The 23,023-nt window shown below is 52.7% G+C and overlaps 1 protein-coding gene across 5 annotated transcripts in view; it reads right to left on the reverse strand.

The window, feature by feature from the left end:
* ACSBG1 (acyl-CoA synthetase bubblegum family member 1) overlaps nt 1-22,376 on the reverse strand; it is a 47,852-nt gene extending 25,476 nt beyond the window's left edge. The window contains exons 1-4 of one of the 5 annotated variants that reach the window (XM_025438559.3): nt 6,251-6,436; nt 5,527-5,677; nt 3,052-3,150; nt 1,983-2,083 (exon numbers count right to left, since the gene is read on the reverse strand). In XM_025438559.3, the coding sequence (XP_025294344.1) occupies nt 1,983-2,083; nt 3,052-3,150; nt 5,527-5,576 (250 nt within the window). In that variant the 5' untranslated portion in view covers nt 5,577-5,677; nt 6,251-6,436. Of the gene's footprint in view, nt 1-1,982; nt 2,084-3,051; nt 3,151-5,526; nt 5,678-6,250; nt 6,437-22,081 lie in introns of those variants that run through there. The other 4 variants (XM_035714260.2, XM_025438561.3, XM_025438558.3 and 1 more) reach the window with 4 other exon arrangements.
* Nucleotides 22,377-23,023: the final 647 nt, after the last annotated feature.

Here is a 23,023-nt window from a genome sequence, read left to right on the forward strand (position 1 = left end):
ACCCCTCCCCTTCCCTGTGGTCTGGCCTTGCCCTGCTCCAGTTGGGGTTCATGCTCAGCTAGAAAGAGCTAGAAAGAAATGTGTCTCCAAGGCCGGGCACAAGGCTGCCTTTGTGTGGAGGTCACATTGTGGCAGCTAGCTCGGTGGCCCGGTTCAGGCCCAAAGCCTGGCCTGGGGACAGGAGCTAGAGGACCCTTGAGCTTCTGGGAACTCAGGGAGGCTGGGGGATGCTGATTGCTGAAGACAGGATTCTCAGAGCTCCTGGCAGGGCTGCTAGCTCAGTGGCTAGCTGGAGGGGACCACACGGCTACCCAGGACCCCACGGGGGCAGCATGGCCACTTAAGAGTTACACTGCTTACTAGCTGTGTGACTCTGAGAAAGTCTCAGGACCTCTCTGAGCTGAGTCTCCCCCGTCAGATGGGAATGGTAAAGTGCCTACCCCAGTGCTGCTGTGAGGATCACATGAGTACCAGTCAACCCCTCTGCACAAGGCCTAGCACATGGCAAATGTTTAATAAAAGCTAACTCCTCCTCCCGAGGGGCAGCTGTTTGGGGAAGGGGGAGTGAAGCCCCTCATAACCCTCCAGCACCCCCTCCAGTCTTTCAAGTGGATGGTGCCCTCTCCCAATCTTATGGAGAGGGCTTCCCCTAGCTGCGGCTCTCCAGCCTCTGCCGCACGGAGCCTAGAGCCTGGGCTCCTGGAGTTGCTGGAGGTCTCGAGAGAAAGGGTGTCCAGCCCCACACCAGGCTGGCACGTGCAGACACTCAGCCCATGATGGGTGAGGGGGCTGCACGGGAGAGGCTGGGCAGGGTGTGATCCCCATGCCAGGCCTGCCACACGTTCCCAGGGCAGGGTCCCCGTCCCCGGGGCAGCTCCTCCAGGGGCCTGCTGACAGCGCTGGTGCCAAGAAGCCCCTTTAGCCCAAGATGCTGGGCCTGAGAGAGGGGCAGCTGGTCTGACGGCAGTGCCAGCCCTGCTGGGGGACATGATTGGGATTTGCTCCCCAGGGAGCCAGGCTGCCCCGGGTGGGGGGCAAGGAGCCTGCCCTCCCTATGCCTCTTTTAGACATGGTGACCTTTGCCTTCATGCTGTCTCTGTCTTCCAACCAGGAAAGCCAGGCCAGAAGAAATCTGGGGGAAGAGGCTGCCCTCTCCTCTGTCCTGTGCAGGGACCCAAGGAAACGGCCTCCCCAGCTAGTCCCACTTCATACACTACCATCTGCTTCCCCAGACCCATACTTAGTCCAACCACGAGGACAACACCAAGTGGACCCAAACTGAAGACACACCCAGTTCAAACGCTTCCACCCAAACAGCTGGGGGTTGGTGTTGGGATCAGGCCTGGCTGCTCCCAGGACCTCGCAGCTGTCCATAGCTGGGCAGACATGCACTGCAGGGGCAGCTTTTTCCCCCAGAGGTGACACAGGACAGCGGCAAAATGGCAACAATGTCCCACCCCAAGGATAGCTCAGAACTCAGGAGGCAGTAACCCTCTGTGCCAGGCACTTACTGTTGCGAGTTTTGTTTAACTTGTGCTGTTGCTACAATATTGTGGGACAGCCAATAAAAGTGAGCAAAGCTGTGTTGCTACTATGATTGTGTTGACTCTTCGGGGTAAATGACAACTCTGCACCCAGCACTCCAGGAAGTTCTTGTAAGCCTCCGACAGACTCTGCTCACTTCCGGCCACCTGCAGGTGCCTCACCCCAGGCAACCAGGTTGCCAGCTCCTGGCCTGGCTTACCTGGGCCTCCACCCTTCCTGAGGCCCCAGTGCCCACTGCGTCCTTCGTGCTTGGCCCCGATGCAGCCATAATGAGTGGGGTGTGGGAGTGTCCCTGGGGGATGCAGCCACTAGCAGGATTCCCACCTGCCCCGGCCCCCAGAGTCCTGTCCAGCAGCTCCCCACTGCTCGCCTCTGCCTGGACTCTTCCTGCAGCCCCCGGCACCCCAGTGCAGCCTGCAGCCTCCTGGCCGGCTCACCTGACCCATCCAGCTGGGCATCCTTCGCCTTCTCTGGGGACGGGAGCGTGAGAGCGTGGCTTATGGACTCTTTGGAGAGCGTCTGGCCATCAGTCAGGGAGCTGGCAGGGAGGAGATAAACAAAGTGAGATCCCTGGGGCCTGGCTTCCCGGTGCTGGCTCAGCACATGTCTTGTACCCCGGGGGTGACAGTGGCATCTCTGCCCCTGGCAGGTGTCTCTGCCTACCGGGGGAAGAGGGGGTAGTCAGGGGACAAGAACTCAGTAGCTGCAGGGCTGTGCTCACCACCCCCAGCCTCTCCCTGCAGGTTCTAAGGGCTCAGGAGAAAGAACAATCAAGCCCTGCCCGCTCTAGTTTGTGGTGTGACTCTGGCAGGTGCACAGCTCTCGCTGGACTCAGCGTCCCTCTCTGGATAAGGAACGGCTTGGGTGGCCCAGCAGTGGCTAGTTCTGGGCACAGCTCCAGCGGAGCCCCTCCTCCTTGCTCCCCATACCCACTGGGCCCCAGGCCTTGAAAACAGTCATGCTTAGAAGCTGAGAGCAGAGCTGAGGACATTCCCAGGGTTCTCATGGGTCCTCTGCAGGCCCCAAGTGAGGATCTCCTCTCCCCATGGAGAAGACAGCGTGAGGCCAGAGACATCTGGGGCTCCAGCCATCTGCCTTCACCCCCAGTCCAGATCCTCCTCGCTTCCCAGGCCTGGTGACCCTGGACAATGGATCTCCTCTTCCTGCCAGATAGCCCCAGGACTTATAAGGTCTCTCTTGTTGACCTCAGCATCATTCTTCCTCAGGGTTCAATTAGCCAGACCTCAACGTCCTGGGGGATGAGTGGGTGGAGTTCAGTACACGCACCACACTCAAGCAGGACTGCAGCTTTTGCACAACTCCTGGGGCATATTTCATACTCCTCAGCTATGCAAACAGAGCCCATTGGAGTTGTGCAGTGTGCAACCTGTGCAGCTGGTCATGGCAGCTCCAAGAGCAGAACCCTGGCTTCAGGGAGTCCCATCCATCTGTCAGGATGGGGCTAGTTCCATCCCTGCCCACTTCCCAGGCTGTTGGGCCAGTTACCTGCTTGTCACATTCGGCCTTACTCCTTGCCGGCACTGCAGGCTCAAACTAAGTTTGCGAACACACCCAGGCCCACCTGGCAGCAGTCTGCTTAAGAACCTGAATTAGGTTTTAAAGCGAAACACATCAGGAGGTTAAGAAGGGAAGGTGGGGAGGAGCCCAGCCCGGTTGGCTCAGCAGTTTAGTGCCGCCTTCAGCCCAGGGCATGATCCCGGAGACCCTGGATCGGGTCCCACATCGGGCTCCCTGCATGGAGCCTGCTTCTCCCTCTGCCTGTGTCTCTGTCTGTCTGTCTCTCTCTCATAAATAAATAAAATTTAAAAAATTAAAAAAAAAATAAGAAGGGAAGGGCGTGGGGAGAAGCGGGGTGAGGTGGGGCCAAGTTGGTCCCGGTCTTGGGAATTCCGTGAGTGAGGCCTTTCTGTCCGTGAGTGGGGACCTGTCCCAGGGAAGCCACTGGAACACTGAGATGACAAAGCGTGCTTCTAGGGTGGGGATCTGAGCGTGTGGGAGTTGTCCTGTTGACTTTGGGTCACGGGTCACCACCATTACTCGCTTGGGTCGCAGAGTGGACTCTGCCTCTGCTTTAGGATGGAGACAATCGTACTGGTACCGAGCGGCCTGGAGCTCTGGGCACAGACAAGTAGCGGGCGGATGAAGGACACACGCCTCGGGTCTGGCACTGTGAGTCCCTGCGCGCGGATGGCGGGCTGCGGATGGCGTCCGCCCCACTGGCTGGGTCCTCAAGGGCGAGCGAGGCCAGCCTTGGAAATCGCCAGCTGGGCAGCCACCCCAGATTGGCCGAGGCCGTCGCTGATGGTGGTCGCTCGCCATCTGAACGGCCTCCTCACAAGTCTGCTTTGAACCCCCATCTAAAGCTTCAGGCGGCATTTTCCCACCTGATAACAGGTGTAAACTGCCTCTGGTTTCAGAATAGCTAAAAACAGATGAAGCGAAAAGATAGGCGCCTAAGGGAGCTGGTGGCCAAGTGAGAGCCTCCTGAACCAAACCCTCTGTTTGTGGGGGGCCCTTTCCCGAGTGCCCGGCACCCCTGTGCTGGCCGGGCCCTGGTGGCTCAGACACACTGCCGTCCACTCCCTGTCCTGCTCTCTCCTTCACAGGTGACCCGGTGGAGGGGTCCTCCTCTGCCGGTGTGACAGGGTCTTGTCACCCTGTGCACAGCTGCGTGGGGCAAACGGTCTGGCTCAAGCCTTCAGCCCTGAGCCTGCAGAATACTGGGTGCCTCAGTAAGAGGCTAGGTCCAATCTTCCAGGCGGGTAAAGCGTGTCCACGTCCTCGCCAGAGCTTGGCCCCTTGGAGGGGACGGCACCCTCGCCCACCGTGTGGGCGGTGCCAGGGCCTGTGCCCTCCCCGCATGGCCACCACCCTGTGTCCGGGTCCAGGGGGCATGGGTGGGGTGACCTCCAGTCCTGCCCCCGCTGTGTCCCCTACAGTAGGCCCAGGAGCTCAGAGGGACCAGCGGGTGAGGTGGCACCTTCGTGATCGCCACCAGCGCCTGGCAAAGGTGATGAGCACAGTATTCCCGTCCTACTTGTACACACCCACCCTCAGCACCTGGCATTACTCGTCCTGCACAGAAACCAAATGTCTGCGGTGCCTTCCTAGTGGCTCGGGGAGCAAGGAGCTCTAGAAGGGCGTGTGTGCACAAATACACCGTGAGGTGCTTGGCCAGGAGAGCCTGCCTGCACTCCCTCTCTTGACCGTCTCTGGTGAGCTGGTCTTGCCTCTGTCCTCCTGTTTTGCCAGAGGAGCTGAAGGGAACCATTTGATGGTAGAGCCGACCAAGCCTCATTCAGTTCCTCCTTCAGGAAGCCCTCGAGGATTATCCCCAACACCGTCCCCCTCTCACGGCCTTGAAGGCCACACATGGCTTGGTCAGTTCCATGAATCTTCTTGTCCTCTGGCCTGACACGCACCGAGGTACACAGCGGGAGCTCAGTAAACATCCTCCTCATGTTGCCACTGTGTGTGTGACCCACAAGCTGAGAGGAGCTCTCGTTTTCCACGGGAGCCTCTCCCAGATGGGGGTCCATCTCCTAGTTATTTTGTTGTCTATCTTCCCTTTCAGCCTTCAGCAGCCACGTCTCTGTATGCAATAGGTGCTCAATAAATGCTTTCTTGAAACAATATAGCATTGAGGTTCACCAGAATTCACCCCCTTCACTGGCTGTGTGAGTCTGGGCAAGTCACTGTACCTCTCTGAGCCTCGGTGCTCTGCATCACCCTGTGTCTGTGGTGAGGATACAGGACATCTGCAAAGTGCTTAGTGCACAGTAGCTCCCCCATATTACTGGGGGGCTGTCAAGGATCTTTCAGGGAATCAGGAGAAGAAAGTTCTTTGGTACGATCGGGAGGGTGACTCAGTGGAGCGAAAACCCCAAACCCAAGATGGGTCTGGGTGCTGAGCGGCCTGGGTACTCTCCCTGGGAGGGGGGCGGGGTCCTTGTTCCTTACACGGTCCTCAGGACGGAGCCGGCAGACATGAGCAGGAGCATCTCTGGCATGGTCCCCGTGGGGCGGCCGTGCCCCTCGAGCTCACAGAGGAGAGAGTGGGGACCTCCGGGAATGCATCGGCCCCAGGGAGGCCCCGCTCCACCAAACCACCCTGCAACAGATACAGGGTGCGTCACGGCCTGCAGCTGGGCTGGGCCCGGACGCAGGTGCCTTCCTTGCTGGGCAGGACTCACCGGCTCCTGGGGCTGGGCACCTGACTGTAATTTACTGCCTGCTGAGCCCACACATCTGATCGTGTTGAGAGCAACATGGGCTCGCCTTCGGGCTCTGGTTTCCATACCCCGGGCCAGGCACTTACCAGGAGGACCACGATGAGCGAAGCAAGCAGACTCCAGGACTCACGCTTTGCAGATGACTGAGCACCCCTGCCGCCCTCCCTGTTCCTTATTCCAGTGCTGGCCGCCCTCTGCCCCGGGCACAAAGCTGAGAGCCTCCCTTCCCGGAGCACAGCAGTGCAGGGCGTCGCCTACACATTCCCCGAATCCTCAAAGGCCCTCACTGAGGGAAAAGCAGGATGTCCTCCAGATCCCACTGTCCCGACCACCCAGGCTGGAGTGTGCCACGCCACAGCCCCCCCATGGGCTACTTTCACACGGGCCTCTCTGCCCCCCACCACGGTGGCCCACGCCCCTCATGCTTCCTTTGTCCACATGGCCTGTCTCACCTTGAAGATCAGACCCCCAGCAGCTGTCTCAGGATCAGGGGTCCTGGCTGAGGATCCCCCGGAGGCCTCACGGCAGAATGGGTGCCTGACAGGATCCAGCCACAGCGGGGAGCTCACCTGGTCTCCCGTGTGGAGGCAGGAAGAGGGCTTGGTGCTCCCTGAGCTCCGCCGGCTAAGGCATCGTGAGTGTGGGAGCTGGCACCGCTGGTAATGAGGCGCTGGGGCTGGGCGTGTGTGGGGACCCGCCCCGGCCTACCCTGGGGCTGTGGGTGAGGTGTGGCCTGAGACACCTCTGACCCACCTGGCGCGGGCCCCAGCTGCCCACCTGCGAGCCTTACATAAGAGGGTGGGAAGCAGGAGAGGAAGAGGGACCTGCCGGTGTGGGCCAGGGAGGCAGTCTTTGGCTGCCATCCTTGGCAGGGCTGTGGGAGGACTTGGCTCCTGCCAGTGGGCCCTGCACCTGGAGCCAGGCTGGGACCCAGCCTGGGTGGAAGCTTGACTTCTGGTTGGGTTGTGTCTTGACTAACTTCTCTTTAGTAAATGCATGAACTGTGCCAAGCCCTGGACATGCAGTGGCCCCTTGCATCCTCTCCACGACCCTGTAACGGCAGTGGTATCAACAGCTGGTGCCCCGGCTGAGGCAACAGAGATGTCCAGAGAGCCGGACGGTGGCTCCGTGTCACATGCCCTGCGAGAGGCAGAGCCGGGTGGAAGCCTAGGTCTCCGTGACCCGCTCTGGAACCGGGAAACCACATGAGCTAGATTTGCCCTCCATCCACACTCCATTATCACCCCTGCCTCTGCACCTTGCCCTTTGCCCTCTAGCACCCTCTCCTCTTCCTCCCTCATCTCAGGACTTGGTAGGAGTGTGGCAACAAACCCAAACTTTCTGACACCAGGGACCCTGCTCCTTGGACACCCTGCCCAGCCAGGCCTCCCGCCCCGAGCTCCCCACCCCTTGGTGATCACTTGCAGGCCACCACCTCAAAATGCCAGGCTACCTCTGGGGGTGGGGGTACTGGTCGGGCGAGGTGGCCCCCTGGGTGTTAGGGGGGATTTTAAGTCCCCTCTGAAGGCCCAGGGGCAGGGCATGGCAGCAGCGACAGGGATGGCTTGTTCCAAGGCCTTGAACCCAGGCAATGGTGGGTGACCCCCAGATTTCCACACTGAGCTACTAGCTACTCAAAGCCAGTACACTCACTTCAAGAAAATTCGGCCCATCACCAAACTCCAGTCCCTTAAAGTTCTCTTTTCCAGGCCCTCCCTCTGAGGACGCCTTGATAGTCTGGGTCTGGGTTACTGGCCACAGGGGTTAGGACCCCCTTGAGAACCTGCTGGAAGCCCTCCCCTGCCCCCCATCAGTGCTGTTTCGGGGTTCCCAGTGGGCTCTGGAAGCCCATGCCATATCACCAACCCAGCCCCAGAGAACCCCAGGAAGGAATGCAGACCTCCTCTGTCCCCAGGACGCGATGACTCTTCCCTTCTGGTGCTGCTCTCCGGCTGAGGACTGAGCAGTGGCGTTAATGATCTAATGATCAGAGTTGATGCTGGGAGTGGGTATAGGTGAGGGGATGGCACGAGAAATGTCCTCAGGTCATGGGCTGGCAGGAATCCCATGTCCGGGTCTTTTAGCACCCTCCGGGCAGCTTGATGTGCACGCTGGATGTACAGTTTCTAAATTGATGTGGAGGCTGAACAAATAGGCTTATCCCTGGATCAGGATGGCTTGGAAAATGTGTAATCTTCATTTTCCATGCCCTTGCAAAATCCACAAGCTGGCCCACCTACTATTCCTCAGACGACTCCTCCTCCAGGAAGTCCACTGGAAGGGACCCTCTGGAGCTGCCCTGGCTGAGCCCCTCCTGGAGCACTTAGCATAGAGGCTGGGTGTTATTTTGTTAAACATAATTGTCTACCATGAAATAAAAATCTTAAGTGTATATTCCCTTCCCCTGACTGATAGATAGTTCCTGGAAGATCCTTCTTTCTGCACCGATCCTGTGCTGACACTGCTGAGGGCCTGGGGCCAAGGAAGCTGGCTGGCCGGATTCTTGCCTCGAAGGCTGAGAGGTGATGGCAATCAGGTGGCAGTTGGGGAGCAGGGGAGCACTCAAGGTCACTGGGGTTACCAGACCCAGGCTGGGGTGAGGGCATCATGCAATCAAAGGAGAGAATTGGCAAGGAATGAAGTTTCCACCATTTTATGGGAGGCGAGGACATGTGTTCGAGGCAATGGTGCAGAGGGGGAGGCTGGTCCAGAGGGGACCCTTGGCCAAGCAGAGGACTTCTGGGGATCCACGGTTTCTCAGAAAGGGTGAGGATAGGGCAGGAGTGGTCGAAGCCATGTCCCCCAGACCCTTCCAAAGGAACATATTTGGGGCAGGTGCCCTGGGGACTGAGCCCCCCATGCAAGACCCCCAAGGAGTGTGTCTGGGGAGAGGCTTTAGCTCCAAAGTCTGGTCCCAGCTTCACCCAGGCTCCTGCCAGTTTGGGTGGGGCCAGCCAGCCAGCTCACTTCTAGCCCAGCTGGCAGCACCCAGAGTGTACAACCCTGTCAACATAAACACGCCAGCCTGTATAGAAATGAACACATTGATCACCAGGCTCTGTTGCAAAACCTGGACCCAGTTGGTTGACAACCTGCTCCCAACTAAGACAGAGTGTTCTGGGCACCGGGACATGTGGGTTCTAGCTTGGGGCCAACCCTGACTGGGTGACCGTGGGCGAGTCCCTAGTCCTCTCTGTGACTCCCTTGCAATTAAAAAAAAATTATTTATTATTTTAAAGATTTATTTATTTATTTATGACAGACATAGAGAGAGGCAGAGACACAGGAGGAGGGAGAAGCAGGCTCCATGCAGGAGCCTGACGTGGGACTCCATCCCAGATCTCCAGGATCACGCCCTGGGCTGCAGGTGGCGCTAAACCGCTGCACCACCAGGGCTCCCCTCCCTTGCAATTTTTTTTTTTAAATTTTTATTTATTTATGATAGTCACACACACAGAGAGAGAAAGAGGCAGAGACACAGGCAGAGGGAGAAGCAGGCTCCATGCACCGGGAGCCCGACGTGGGATTCGATCCCGGGTCTCCAGGATCGCGACCTGGGCCAAAGGCAGGCGCTAAACCGCTGCGCCACCCAGGGATCCCTTCCTTGCAATTTTTTATCAGTGACGGGATTTGAGTGCCTGGGCTGGAATTGTGCTGCCCTAAGCAGGGACAAGGCTCTCCGATCGGGCATTGCCAGGTCCCTGGGCCCAAGGGACCTGAGAGCAAATGGAAATAATACTATTATGTAAACAGCCAGTAGCTCACATTTATATGGCACTACTGGGTATGTACATTAACACATTCGACCCACAGCCAGCGCAGTGAGGTAGTTCCTACCACCATTCTCACTCCACAGATGAGGAAACGGGGTTTACTCGAGGTCTTTGGTTAGCAGACTTGAGGCTGCAAATTCAGGCAAGTGGGTTTCAGACTTTGTACTCTTGGCCAACAGGCCACCCCAGAAATCCTGGGCCTCCTGGGCAGGGCACAGAAGGGTGGGCACCCCACAGTCCTGTTCCCAATCATCCACCATCAGACCCTTTTATTACATCCCTCCATCCACTCATATTTTGAAACATTTTGTGCATAAGAAAGGTGTGTGTACTAAATCAGAATTAAATCATTTTCTTGTGTTGTATTGATGACAGATGACAGCTACTTGGTATTTTTTATTGTTGTTGGGAGGGCAATATGAAGCTCAGAGTTGACATAATTCAAACCCAGAGCAGAGAGCCCTAGAAAACTACCATTTCTTGCCATTGTTATTTACTATGCCGCAAGTACAACATGGGGCCCAGCTCTTGTCCTGTTAGGGCTTCGATTACCTGGTCTATAAAAGGAAGGGGCAGATGGGATGGTCTCTAAGTGCCAGCTCTAATGGTACGTGGTTTTCCATCTTTCCTAGAGGGAGATGAGAGGAAGGAACAACACCACCTATTCCTCAGGCTCTGGACCATTCTCTTGGCCAGAGGAGCTTTGTGGTGTAGGGTAGGAGTGAAGCAGGGGTTTGAACTACCACGAAATGGGGCATGGTACCCCTGTAGCATATGCATGACGGCTTCCAGGCCTGGTCCTGGCCCTGGAGGAGACCATAGTCTAAAGAAGAGGGTGAGGAGAGAGGTGTACACAGGAGAGGCATCTATGAACAAGGGGGCCGTGCAGTAGGGTCACAGAGCAACAGGGGACCAGTCTTCTAGAGAACGTCATTTCACTTTTTTAGAAAAGATTTTTTTATTTATTTGAGAGAGAGAGAAACTACCCATGGGGGGGTCGGAGCAGAGAGAGACAGATATAGAGACAGAGACAGAGAGCACAAGCAGGAGGAAGGGCAGGGGGAGAGAAAGAGGAAGAAACTGGTTCCCTGCTGAGCAGGGAGCCTGACACAGAACTTGATCCCAGGACCCCGGATCATGACCTGAGTGGAAGGCAGGCACTTCACAAATTGAGCTCCCCACCACGCCTCATTTCGCTTTTTTAAAAGTGCAAACTAACACCTACTGAGCACCTAGTATATGCCAGGCACTGCTCCAATTGCTTTACATGTATTAAGTCATTTAATTACATCAATAATCCTATAAAGTAGGTACTGAATTATAGTCCGCATTATATGAATATGGAAGCACAGAGAGATGAAGTAATTTGCTGCAGGTGATACAGCAAGTAATCTGAATAGTTGGGATACAAACCCAGATAGTCTGACTCCAGATTTTAAACTCTAAAGTACCAAAGCCATTGCCTAAACTTCAGTGTCTGTGAGGTTCCAGACACCTCTGCACACAGCTCAGCAAATCGGGATTTCTTAGGAGCAACTGGCTCAGAAAGGCAGAGCCCTGTGGCTGAGACACTAGTTTAACACACATGCGTATTTAAATTCTTTGAATCAGCATACTCCTAACATATCATCAGAATTTCCAACATATAACAAAAAATGACCAGACATCCGAAAAAGCAAGAAATATGAGCTAAAATTGAGAAAAAAGGCAATTAATAGAAATAAACTCAGATATGACACAGATATTGTAATAAGCATACAAGGACTTTAAAACAGTTACTAATACATGTTTGATAATTTTAAAAAAATATAGACATAACTGATGAACAATGGAGGATTGCCATATGAAAATAGATAGTATAAGGGAAGTATAATCTCTGAAATGAAAAGCTTACCAGATGAGCTTACCAGCAGATTTGAAACTATTTTATAAACAAGTTTGTGAACTTGAAGACAGAATGATAAAAATTATTCAATCAAAAGACTAGAGAGAACAAAAGATTTTTTAAATTAAACATAACAAAACGTTGTTGAAATAAATTAAGATATAAACAAATGGAAAGTCAATTTGTGATCAAGAGACTTAATATTGTTAAGATGACAATATCCCTCAAAATGATCTACAAGTCAACACAATTCCTATCAAAATCCCAGATGACTTTTTTTGCAGAAATTAACAAGCTGGTCTAAAGTTTATATGAAAATTCAAAAGATCCAGAATAGCCAAAACAATGTTGAAAAAGAACAAAGTTGGAGGATTCACACCTACTGATTTCTTTCCTTTTTTTTTTTTAAAGATTTTATTTATTTATTCATGAGAGACACACAGAGAGAGAGAAAGGCAGAGACACAGCAAAGGGAGAGACAGGCTCCATGCAGGGAGTCCGATGTGGGACTTGATCCCAGGTCTTCAGGATCATGTCCTGAGCTGAAGGCAGACGCCAAACCCCTGAGCCACCCAGGCTGCCCACACCTACTGATTTCAACACATACTACACACCTACAGTCATTAAGACAATATAGTACTGGGGATGCCTGGGTGGTTCAGCGGTTGAGCGTCTGCCTTTGGTTCAGGGTGTGATCCTGGAGTCCCGGGATCAAGTCCCACATCGGGTTCCCTGCATGGAGCCTGCTTCTCCCTCTGCCTGTGTCTCTGCCTCTCTCTCTCTGTGTCTCATGAATAAATAAATAAAATCTTAAAACAAAAAAGACAATGTGGTACTGGCATAAGATAAATATAAGGATAAATGGAACAGAATGTAGAAACCAGAACTCAACTTCACATATACAGTCGATTGGTTTCAACAAGGGCGCCAAGACCATTCAGTAGGGGAAAGAATAATCTTTTCAACAAATGGGACAGCTAGATATCCATATGCAGAAGAATGAAGTTGGACCACACCATATACACACAAAATTAAGTCAAAGCTTATCAAAGGCTTAACAGTAAGAGCTAAAACTTTAAAACCATTATAAGAAAATATATCTATGGTGCCTTGAGTATGGCACAGTCTTCTAAGATATGACGTCAAGAGCACGAGCAACAAAAGAAAAACAGATAAATTGGCCTATGTCAAAATTAAGCCTTTTTGTGCTTCAAAGGATGCCATAAATAAGGAAGAAAGATAACCTGCAGAATGAGAGAAAACATTGGTAAGTTATGTGTCTGATAAGAGAATTACATGTAGAATATACAAAGAAACCTTACACTCAATAGTAAGAAGACAAGTAACCTGATCAAACCAGGCAAAGGGTTTCAGTAGACATTTCTCCAAGGAAGATGCACAAATGGACCAGAGTCACATTAAGTGATGCTCAGCACAGTCAGCCATCAAGAAATCAAAACCACCGAGATACCACATCCCCCCACCAGGATGGCTGTAGTCAGAAAGGTAGATCATGATGCGTGCTGCATGGATGTGAGAAATCAGAGCCCTTGCACTCAGCTGCTGGGGATGCGAGGTGGTGCAGCCACCATGGGCAACAGTTTGGCAGGTCCTCAAAAGTTTATGCACAGAGTCATCCTATGACTTGGTGATTCTACCCCCACATAGATACCCAAGAGAAATAAAACATGTCCAGATAAACACTTGTGCATAAGTTCGTAGCAGCACCATGCATAACTGCCATAAAGTGAGAACAGCCCTAATGTCCTCCAACTGATGAATGGGTGAACAGAACAGGCGCATCCATGTACTGGAATGTTATCTGGCCGTCCAAGGAATGAAGCATGGTCATGAATCCATGCTCCATGAAAGACCATTCACAATAGGTGATACACAAGTTCACTGATGTAAAATGCCTGGAAGAAGCAAATCTATGGAGACAAAGTCCTATTAGTGGTCGCCTAGGGTTGGGGGCTTGAGGGGAATTGGGAAGGAACTGCTAAGAGGTTTGGGGTTTCTATTGGGGATGACAAAAATATTCTAAAAGTGACCGTGGTGATGGCTCTGTGAAAATACTAAAAACTATTGAATTCTACAGTTTAAGTGGGTGAACTGTATGATAGATGAATTATATCTCAATTTTAAAAAATTAACAGAGCCTCAGTGACCTGCAAGGCAGTATTGAATGGCCTAATGTACATTTAATTGGAGTCCCTGAGAAGGAGAGACAATGGGTCAGAACAAAATTTGGGGAAATCATGTGTAATTTTCCCTAGCATTTGGTGAAAATACCAGCCTACAAATTATAGATGAAAAACATAGAAATTATACATGTTGACTGTTCCTGAGCTGTATCAAATAAAACTAAATAAAGTAAACCCACACCTAACTTCATCACAGTGAAACTGCCGAAAATCACAATGTTTTAAATCAGCCAAGGCGGGTAGAGGAGAGAACCTGTCACCTAACAGGAAACAGGAGTAGAAATGATGACTGACTTTCTGTAAGTAAGAGGGTACTGGAAGACATCGGAACAATATACTTTAAAGTACTAAAGTGAATGGTGGGTGACCTTGGAACTCTTTCCAGTGAAGGTAGCTTTTTTTTTTTAAAGATTTTATTTATTTATTCATGAGAGAGAGAGAGAGAGAGAGAGAGGCAGAGACACAGGCAGAGGGAGAAGCAGGCTCCATGCAGGGAGCCCGATGTGGGACTCGATCCCGGGTCTCCAGGATCACACCCTGGGCTGAAGGCAGATGCTCAACCACTGAGCCACCCAGGCGTCCCTGAAGGTAGCTTTTGAAACAAGGATGAAGTGATGACATTTCAACTAAAGGATGAGTGGGAATTCTCACTCCCCATCTGTGAGGGCCTGAAATCAGGTCTGCAAATCCTCTTACACCCTCCCATGGTGGAGGCTGCGTCCCACTCCTTCTCTCGGAGATGGGCTGGCCTTAATGACTGGCTTCCCCCAGATGTGGTGTGTCTCAGTGATACTGTGTGGTTTCCAAGGCTAGATCCTAAGAGGTAATACAGTTTTCCTCTGACTCCTAGGACACATGCTTTCTGGGTCCCCGATCCACCACATCAGAGGTCTGGCTGCCTTGAAGCGATCATGAAGGAAATCATGTGAAGGCACCATGTAGAAATACAGAGGAAAAACTGAGGAGCGCAGCTTCTAAATCCTAATTCTGAGCTTTCTGAGTCTTCCCACCTCAGACACCTGATGGACTTTGGAATGACCTCAGGCCCAGCCACCTGCTGTCTGGCAAGAGGACATCAAGCAGCTGACAGGTCCACTGGCAAAACTAGTCTCTGACCAGCAACGAATGCGGTAAATTGAAAGCTGCCCCACCCCCAATATCTATCTCTTAATCTCTGGAACCTCTGAATATTACCTTATGTGTCACCCCCTGCCAGACAAAAAAGAATTTTATTAATGTGATTAAATCCAGGACCCTAAGGCAGGGAAATTGGCCTGAATTCTTCAGGTCGAGTCTAAATGCAATCACATGTATCCTACAAGAGGGAGATGCACACAGGATAGGAGACCCAGTGTGATCACAGTGCAGAGATTGCAGTGGTACAATCGCAGGTCAGGGTGAAAGCTGGTGGATGGGACAGGCTGGGGACGCATTCTCCCCAAGACTTCTCGAGGGGGAACAGCCCTGCTGACATCTTGACGTGAGCCCAGTGGAAGTGTGGCCTCCAGAACCTCAAAAGAATAAATGTCCATTGTCCAAGGCCACCAGGCTTGTGGTGGCCTGTCAGAGTGGCCACAGGAGACTAACACAGCCCTAACACAGTCCTCCAATTCCAGATGGTTTGACCTGGGAGATGCCTTGACCTGCGACCTCCAGAGACCCCGCGTCAGAGCTACTGGTGAATTACTGATCCCTGGAAACCATGAAAAATAATAACTGATCGTTATTGAGTTAAGGCTGACAGGAATTGCACCAGAAGGAACATGAATCTCCAGGAAGGAATGAAGATCATGGGAAGTGCTAGCTATATGGGGAACAGGCAAGGATGTTCCCTCTATGACCTCTATTTAATGTTACATCGGAGGTGCTAGCCAGCACAATAAGGCAAGAATAGCTTAAAAGCAAAATGACTGGAAAGGAAGAAGTGCAGCTTTATTAACAGATAACAAAATCATGCAGATAAAAAATCCTAGGGGTACCCCAAAAAGTAACTAGAACTAGTAAAAGAGTTTAGTAAGATCACAGAATACAAGGTCAATAATTTTAAAAATCAGTTGAATTACTATATACCAACAACGAATGTTAGAAAATTAAGTGTGAAATACGTTTACATTCCATCAAAACCCATACAATTCTTAGGAACAAATTTAAGATTTCTTGCAAGAAATCTACACTGAAAACTACAGCTCACAAATGAGAGAAATCAAAGACCTAAATAAATGAAAATATAGACTATGTTCATGGATCAGTCCCAGTTAAAATGCCAACAGTCTTTTTTGTAGAAACTGACAAGATAATTCTAAGTTTTGCATGGGAATACAAGGGAGTAAGTGTATGAGCCATTTATTGTTACATAACAAGTATCCTAAAATGCAGTGACTTAGAGACACAAGCACTGATGATCTCACAGTTGCCATGGGTTAGAGTCTAGTGTGGTTTAGCTGGTGCCTCTGGCCCGGAGCCTCTCAAGGGCAATGATCAAACTGTCAGTTAGTCTGCATCGCATCTTGAGGTTCAGTGGGGGAAGGACCTGCTTCCAAGTTCACTCACATGGCTGTCGCTGGCGTTCAGTCTCTGCCAGGTCGTTGGACCGCACGCCTCAATTCTCCTCAATTCTCTGCTGTTGGCTAGAGATCTCCCCGGGCCCTTGCTACACGGACCTCTCCCTCAGAATGAGCAAGAAAATGAGGGAGGCAATGAAGTAAAAGCATGGCCTTTTTGCAACCAAACCTCTGAGGTGAAATCCTAGCACTTTTGTGATATTCTATGTGTTAGAAATTAGTTTCTAGTTCAGCCATGGTGGGGGGTTTGGTGGGGGAGGGGAGGCGGCTGCACAGAATCTAGAAGGCAAGAGTCCTTGAACATCTTAGAGGCGCCTGCCTGTGGCACTGGGCACAGGTGGAGAAAGAACAAAGTGGAGGACCAGCAGTGCCTGGTTTCTTTCTTTTTTTCTTTTTAAGATTTTTTAAAAAAATTTATTTATTTGAGAGAGAGAGAGAGAGAGAGAGAGAGAGAATGCATAAGCAGAGGGGACAGGCAGAAGGAGAAGCAGACTCCCCGCTGAGCAGGGAGCCCAACAGGAGATTCAATCCCAGGACCCTGAGATTATGACCTGAGCCGAAGGCAGACATTTCACTGATGGAGCCCCCTAGGTGCCCCCAGTGCCTGATTTCACAACTTATGATATAACTAAGGCAAAGAAGACAGTATGGAATCAACACCAAGTGGAAGAAAGCCCAGAAATAGACCCACACATATATGGTCATTTTTTTTTTCTACAAAGGAACTTTGGCAACTTGATAGTCAAAAAAAATTATTTTGACAAATGGCACTTGAATAACTGAATAAATACGTGGAAACGTTAATTTGAGATTATCATGCACCTAAATGTAAAAGCTAAAACTATAAAAAGCCTGGAAAAACACATAGAAAAAAATCTTTATAACCTTGGCATAGGCAGATTTCTTAGCGAGGATACAGTGTCTCTAACCATAAAAGAAAAAAGTAGGTACATTGGATTTTATCAAATAAAAGATGTTTGTTCATTGAGACACCATTAAGAAAGCGAAGATAAGCCACAAAGTGGGAGAAAATATTTGCAATACATAGGCCTAGACAAGATGTCCAGAATATACAAAGACTCTCTGCAAACAATAAGAGGACTAAGAACCCAGTTACAAAATGGGCTAAAGATTTATATAGACACTTCGCAAAAGAATGTGGAGAAATGGCCAGTAAGCACTTGAAAATATGCTCAGCATCATTATCAGGGGACTGAAACCTGAAACCACAAGGAGAGTCCACTGTTCACCCAGCAGAAGGCGGGCGGTTGGAGGATTATCACGACCAGCGCCGACAAAGACGTGGGGCAGCAGAAAATGCTTGAGCGGACTGTACCTCCACGAGGGAAAAGCTCTGGCGACTTCTTCAATGAGCTGCCACAACACTTTGCCACGGGGGTTACTCCCAGGGACATGGTGTGAGGCCCCCTTGATAAAACAATCGGCAGCAGCCAGAGCAGTGTCTGTCTGAACCAGCTGCTTGCACAAGAGGGGCGGGGGCTCACTGCCAGGCACTTCACGAACGTTGGGATGATGAAAGCTCCTGTATTTCTACCACGTTGCTGTTATAGGAGTCTATGTTTTTTGTCACAAGTCCTCAAGTTATACTGATTGTGTATTGCACTGGATGAAAAATTTACTTCCGTTAATAAAAAACATACAACCTATTAGATTCTGCAGAAGTAAAGTCTCATTTTACAACTTCTTGGGGTGAGAATCTGAGCTAAGTCCTAGCTGTCCTGCACACGGTCATGACCTTCACAGTTTCCAAAGCACCATCCCAGGCCTGACCTCAAGCGTCCCCCACAAGGTCCTTTACAAGGAGTCAGTGCTGCCTGGGAGGGGGGACTGGGACCCAGTGTGATGTATGGCTTTCTCTAAATGAAACCATGTCTTTTGCAGGGTCAAAGAAGTAGTGAGTTCCCCATCACTGGAGATATTCAAGTCAAGGTAGGTTGATAATATGTGAATATTGTGAAGAGTGGGTTAGGCTCAGTGACCTAAAAAAAACCCACTAGCCTGAGAGTCTATGATTCAAGGGCTTGCCCAGGGACAGAATGAGTCAGCTTCGGGCCTGGCGTCCTGACTCCAGGCCAGCTTAGGCTCTACTGTCCCTGGGCCACAATTTGGCATCCCCTGCAAGGACCCAGGGCTGACCTGGGCTGACCTACATCCCAACAGCATCCAGACCTGTATTCAGATGTCTGGGACCAGGGACTCTCATTGTCCGGAATGTGTCCTGCCCTTAGTCTGAAGACTCTTGACACTAGCACTCTGCCTTCCTGTGGCACTTATACTCCCAAGTCCTCTGTCCTATGCCCACTGGCCTTTTAGATTCTCAAACACTACGCGCAACTTCTCATCCCAGGACCTTTGCACGTGCTGTGCCTTTTTCCTAGAAAGCTATTCTCCTAATCACCTCCTGCTCACCTTTCAAGTCTCAGCTTAAGGCCTGCTTCCCCTAAGGAAGCCTTCCCCAACCTCGGAGACTAGGCTGGACATCTGTTACATGAGGTCCATAATTTCTTTTAAAAAATTACCAGCATTTTATTTTTTAAAAGATTTTATTTATTTATTTGACAGGGCATGAGAGAGCATGAGCAGGGGGAGGCACAGAGGGAGAGGGAGAAGCAGGATCCCCACTGAACACGGAGCAGGATGCCGACTCGACCCCAGAACCCAGGGATCATGACCTGAGCCGAAGGCAGATGTTCACCGACGGAGCCATTCAGGCACCCCAAATTACCAACATTTTAAAGATACTTTTTACTGTGGTTAAATATATGTAACACAAATTTGCCATTGTAGTCGTTTCAAAGTATACAGTTTGGTGGCATTGATCACAATCACAATTTAACACGTCACTGTATAATTACTGTTCGATGTCGGGTGTCAATGCAAGTACGTAAACTGCTAGGTCAGAAGCTTTCTATGATATTCTCCACCGCTTAGCACGGGGCCCAACATGGTCAGCGCTAACTGATTTTGAATAAATGAATGTGCATTTATGAAAACAGAGAAAAACAATAAAGATACCAAAACCAAAACCAAAACCCCCCACCATAGTGTGTTTCATAGCATGGAGGAGTGGGGAGGAGGCTGGGAAGACCCAGAAGGCACTGGACATTCTATATTCTTAAAATGCCTGTATCCTTCCCCTAATATTTGCATTTTGACTATTTGCTCCTAGGCTTGCACATCCCAGAGATGTCGTCCTTGGAGAGCTCTGTCAGCGAAAACAGCCTCCTCCCCTGGGCTTGCAGCAGCCCCCTGTGCCTGCCCCGAATCCCTGGCTCCCAGGGGCCTCCTCTCTGCACCCAGTCTTTGGTGGGCAGTGTCAGCAGGGCAGCTGGGAGCTTCACCACACTTCCCTGCCCTGGGCCAGCCTCATCTCCCCCCAGACTAGGCTCTCCTCTGCTCCTGGGGCTCCCCTCGGTTTCCTCCTCTGGCCCCTGGCTACCTGCATGCCCAGCTGCCCCAGTCTGGCCACACTGGCCCCTCCAGACCTAGAAGTCAACCTGGCCCCTATCTAACCGGTCCAGTGGCCACCTGTAACTCCCACACACCACCTTCCAGTCCACATGCTGCCCTTGGCTGCACCTTTACAGACACAGAGGGTCCCTAGCAGGGGTCCCTAGCAGGTGTCCCTAACAAGGGTCCCTAGCAGGCCTTCCTCCTAGCTGGGCCTTCAGGCTCAGGGAGGCTGCTCTCTCTACTGGATGGAGGACCTGACAGGGGCTCTGGACACACTTGGGGGTGCTCCTGATGGATGGCCTGGCTCCTTCCCATTGATGCTATCTCTCCCTCCACTGACCTCCGGTCTCTGCACCCCCTCCCCGCCCCCAGTGACCCTGGGAAAGGGGGTGGGATGATAAGGCCCCTTGGCTATTGGAGGAATGCAGCTGCAGTCTCCGGGGGACAGCAAGACAAGGCTGGCGGGGGGCCTCTGGCACTGGCTCAGCCCACAGGCAGAGAAGCCGAGCAGATTCACAGAAGCTGTAACTGTCTTGACTTGAGAACAACAGCAACCCAGGGCTCAGAGTTCTTTCCTGGGAGCCACATTGCAAAGCCAAGGGAGCAGGAATGTCTTGCTGACCGACAGGGAACAGAGGCTCAGGAAGCCCGTCCTGCCTGGGGGCAGAGGAGGTCCAGAGCAGAGCTGGGTGGGAACCCCAGGCAACCACCAATGCCCCCACTCTCCCCCCCGCCCCGCCCACCATGCTGCGTCACCAGGACGTCTACCGGGCCTGGCAGCGTGACCGTTCTGCTTCTGGAACCATGCACCAGCTAGCGGCTAATCGGATCTGCAAGGTCCATGGGGCTCAGGCGCTACGCCTGCAGCGGCACAGGGGGGTGCTGAGGCTCAGGGAAGTGACACAGCTTACCCAAACCTCGATGCCAGAAAGCAGAGAGGCAGCTCCCCCAACTCTGGGTTTTCAGCCCTCTGTCCCCAACACGGGCTCTGGCCCCATTTGACAGCCTCCTGTTCATGGTGTCTGCAAAGCAGGGTCAGCCTCTGTGAGTGGCTGGCCCCCACCAGGTGCACAGGACTCTCTGCCACCTCTTGTCACCACGGGCCTTCTCGGCGGACCTCACAAGCCATGGACTCCTGACCCCCACCTCATTCATGGGGCCGGGAACCTGGAGAACCAGCAGAGCTTGTTGCCTCCTGTCCAGGGCTGAGCTTTTGAGGCCAGTCGACGAGGGCTTTGCCCCCAGAGGTGGCCGGACCACCCGCGTCCAGAAACTACCCTGGGTGAGGAATTCTGGCCAGCTTACCTCGAGGGGCCTACTGACCCCCCGTGTATGGCCGTGTCCAGGGAGGGGGCTGGACCTCATGCTCTTGAGGCCTTGCAGGCAAAGACCCCCTCACCCTGGGGGGACAGAAGTCCACCCTGCGTTCCCTGGAGACCTTGCCAGGGACCTGTGTCTCTGAGGCACATTCGCCTTCATCCTTGCTCGGCCATCCCCTTCTCCCCCCGCTGCCCGTGAGAATGGTGGCGATGCTCTGGAGCTCAGAGGGCTCAGACACCGCAGGTCCCCATCCTCCTCCCGCCTCGCGGCCCCTGGACGTCTCCCAGCCCAGAGTCCCCTGACTTCCTTCATGTATTCCTGCCGTGATGTTGTCCTGTCCCCTCGGCCCACAGGTGTCTTCCTCTCCTTTCTGACTGTCAGCGTCCCTTTGGTCATCCAAGGCCTAGAGCCAGCGCCCTCAGTTAGAAACATCTCTGCCTTCCCATTGGCCGGCACCCCTTCTGGGCACAGATCACAGTGTCTGGACCCCAGAGAGTGTCTGCCTCTCCCTGCCTCCTGGCTGGGGCGCTCCAAGGCTGGGACGGTGTCCCTCCTTCTCAGGATCCTGGGCGCCTTGGATGGATAGGGCCTGGGTCAGAGCAGGCACCAGAGAACGTCTGACTAATTGAATCTGCTTCATCTGAATCACAGATTGTGCAACACACACAGTGCAAGGGCTTCAGACAGGGACGCTACAGCCCAGAGAGAGCCAGGGGCCTGCCAAGGTCACACAGCTGGCTAGAGCTCTCCCATCCTTATCTCTTATCACCCCCACATGCCAAAGGGCCCTGGGGACACAGGGAAGGTTCTTAAGAACTGAAGGGTCCTTCCCCCATTCCCCGGCAGCCCCTTGCTCTTGTCCCAGGGGGGCAACTCCTTTTTCAGTTGAGTCCCTCTTGGCCACCCAGGGTGGGTGGACACAAGTAGCAGCTCAGACGACTCACGTCCCAGCCAGTGCTCATTCCAGAGGTCATCCAGACCCTTCCTTCCATTTCCCAGATGAGGAGGCTCAGAGGGTGGAGCCACTTGCCCAGGTTCACGGACACCGGCCTAACCGCTGGCTCACCTGGGTGTCAAGCTTTCCTGGGCGGGCTGGCTGGCCTGCGGGGCCTCTGCGCTGTCCGGCATGCTGGGGTCCTCGGGGGCCACCGTGTCCAGCTATAGAGCTGTGTGGCATCTGCCGCGGGCACCTGCGCCAGAGCTCAGTGACCCACTGGACGAGAGGCTGGCCTTGAGTGGGCAGTGGGGGCGGGCCCGGCAGGGAGGCGGCGACTGCAGCGCCCAAAGAGGCCCATTTCCTCTCTATTTTTAGAAGCTCAAAACGCTCCTCAGCGGTGAAGTTGCTCAGGATGAAAACTTTCCTTTTCTTGGTGGTTTTGTTTCGCTGGAGGCCAGGAGAATTTCAATGAAGCCAGTGTTCTTTTTGATGCAAATCCGCCCCAGCTCTCCCAGGACGTCTGGCCAATGGGCTCTGGGCTCTGGCCCCCGGAAGCCATCCTCGCTGGCCTTCCAGGCCACAGTGGAGCCCTGGGGGTGTCAGCACCAGGGTGCCACAACCGGGACCCTGCTGGGGCTGTACCCCAAGGGCCAGCACTCTGCAGCCTTGCCTTACCCGCTACGGGATGGGGCCCTGGGAGGCCGTCTCACCTCCCTTCCCTGCTGCCCCTGCCCAGCCCTGGGCGCTGGACACCTGAGGACTTCCTGTCATTGTCATAGGCACCTTCACCAAAGCAGATGTGAGAGGGGGACCGAGGACTGTGACCATCCAGGGCACCAAATATAAGCACGGTAGCCACAGACGGATGTGGGCAGGGAGGATGGAGGGTTTCTCTGAATCCCAGAAATCTCCTCTTTGACTGTGCATCGGTTCTTGAAGGTGACAGGAACAAAGCACCACAGAATGGCGGGCTTAACACCCAGAAGTTCATCGTCTCACATTCTGGAGGTCAGCCATGTGGAAGTCAGGGCATCGGTGGGGTTCACTGAGGTCCAGAGTCCTCTAGGACTC

This window comes from Canis lupus, chromosome 3 (genome assembly GCF_003254725.2).
Source record: "Canis lupus dingo isolate Sandy chromosome 3, ASM325472v2, whole genome shotgun sequence".
NCBI lineage: Eukaryota > Metazoa > Chordata > Mammalia > Carnivora > Canidae > Canis > Canis lupus.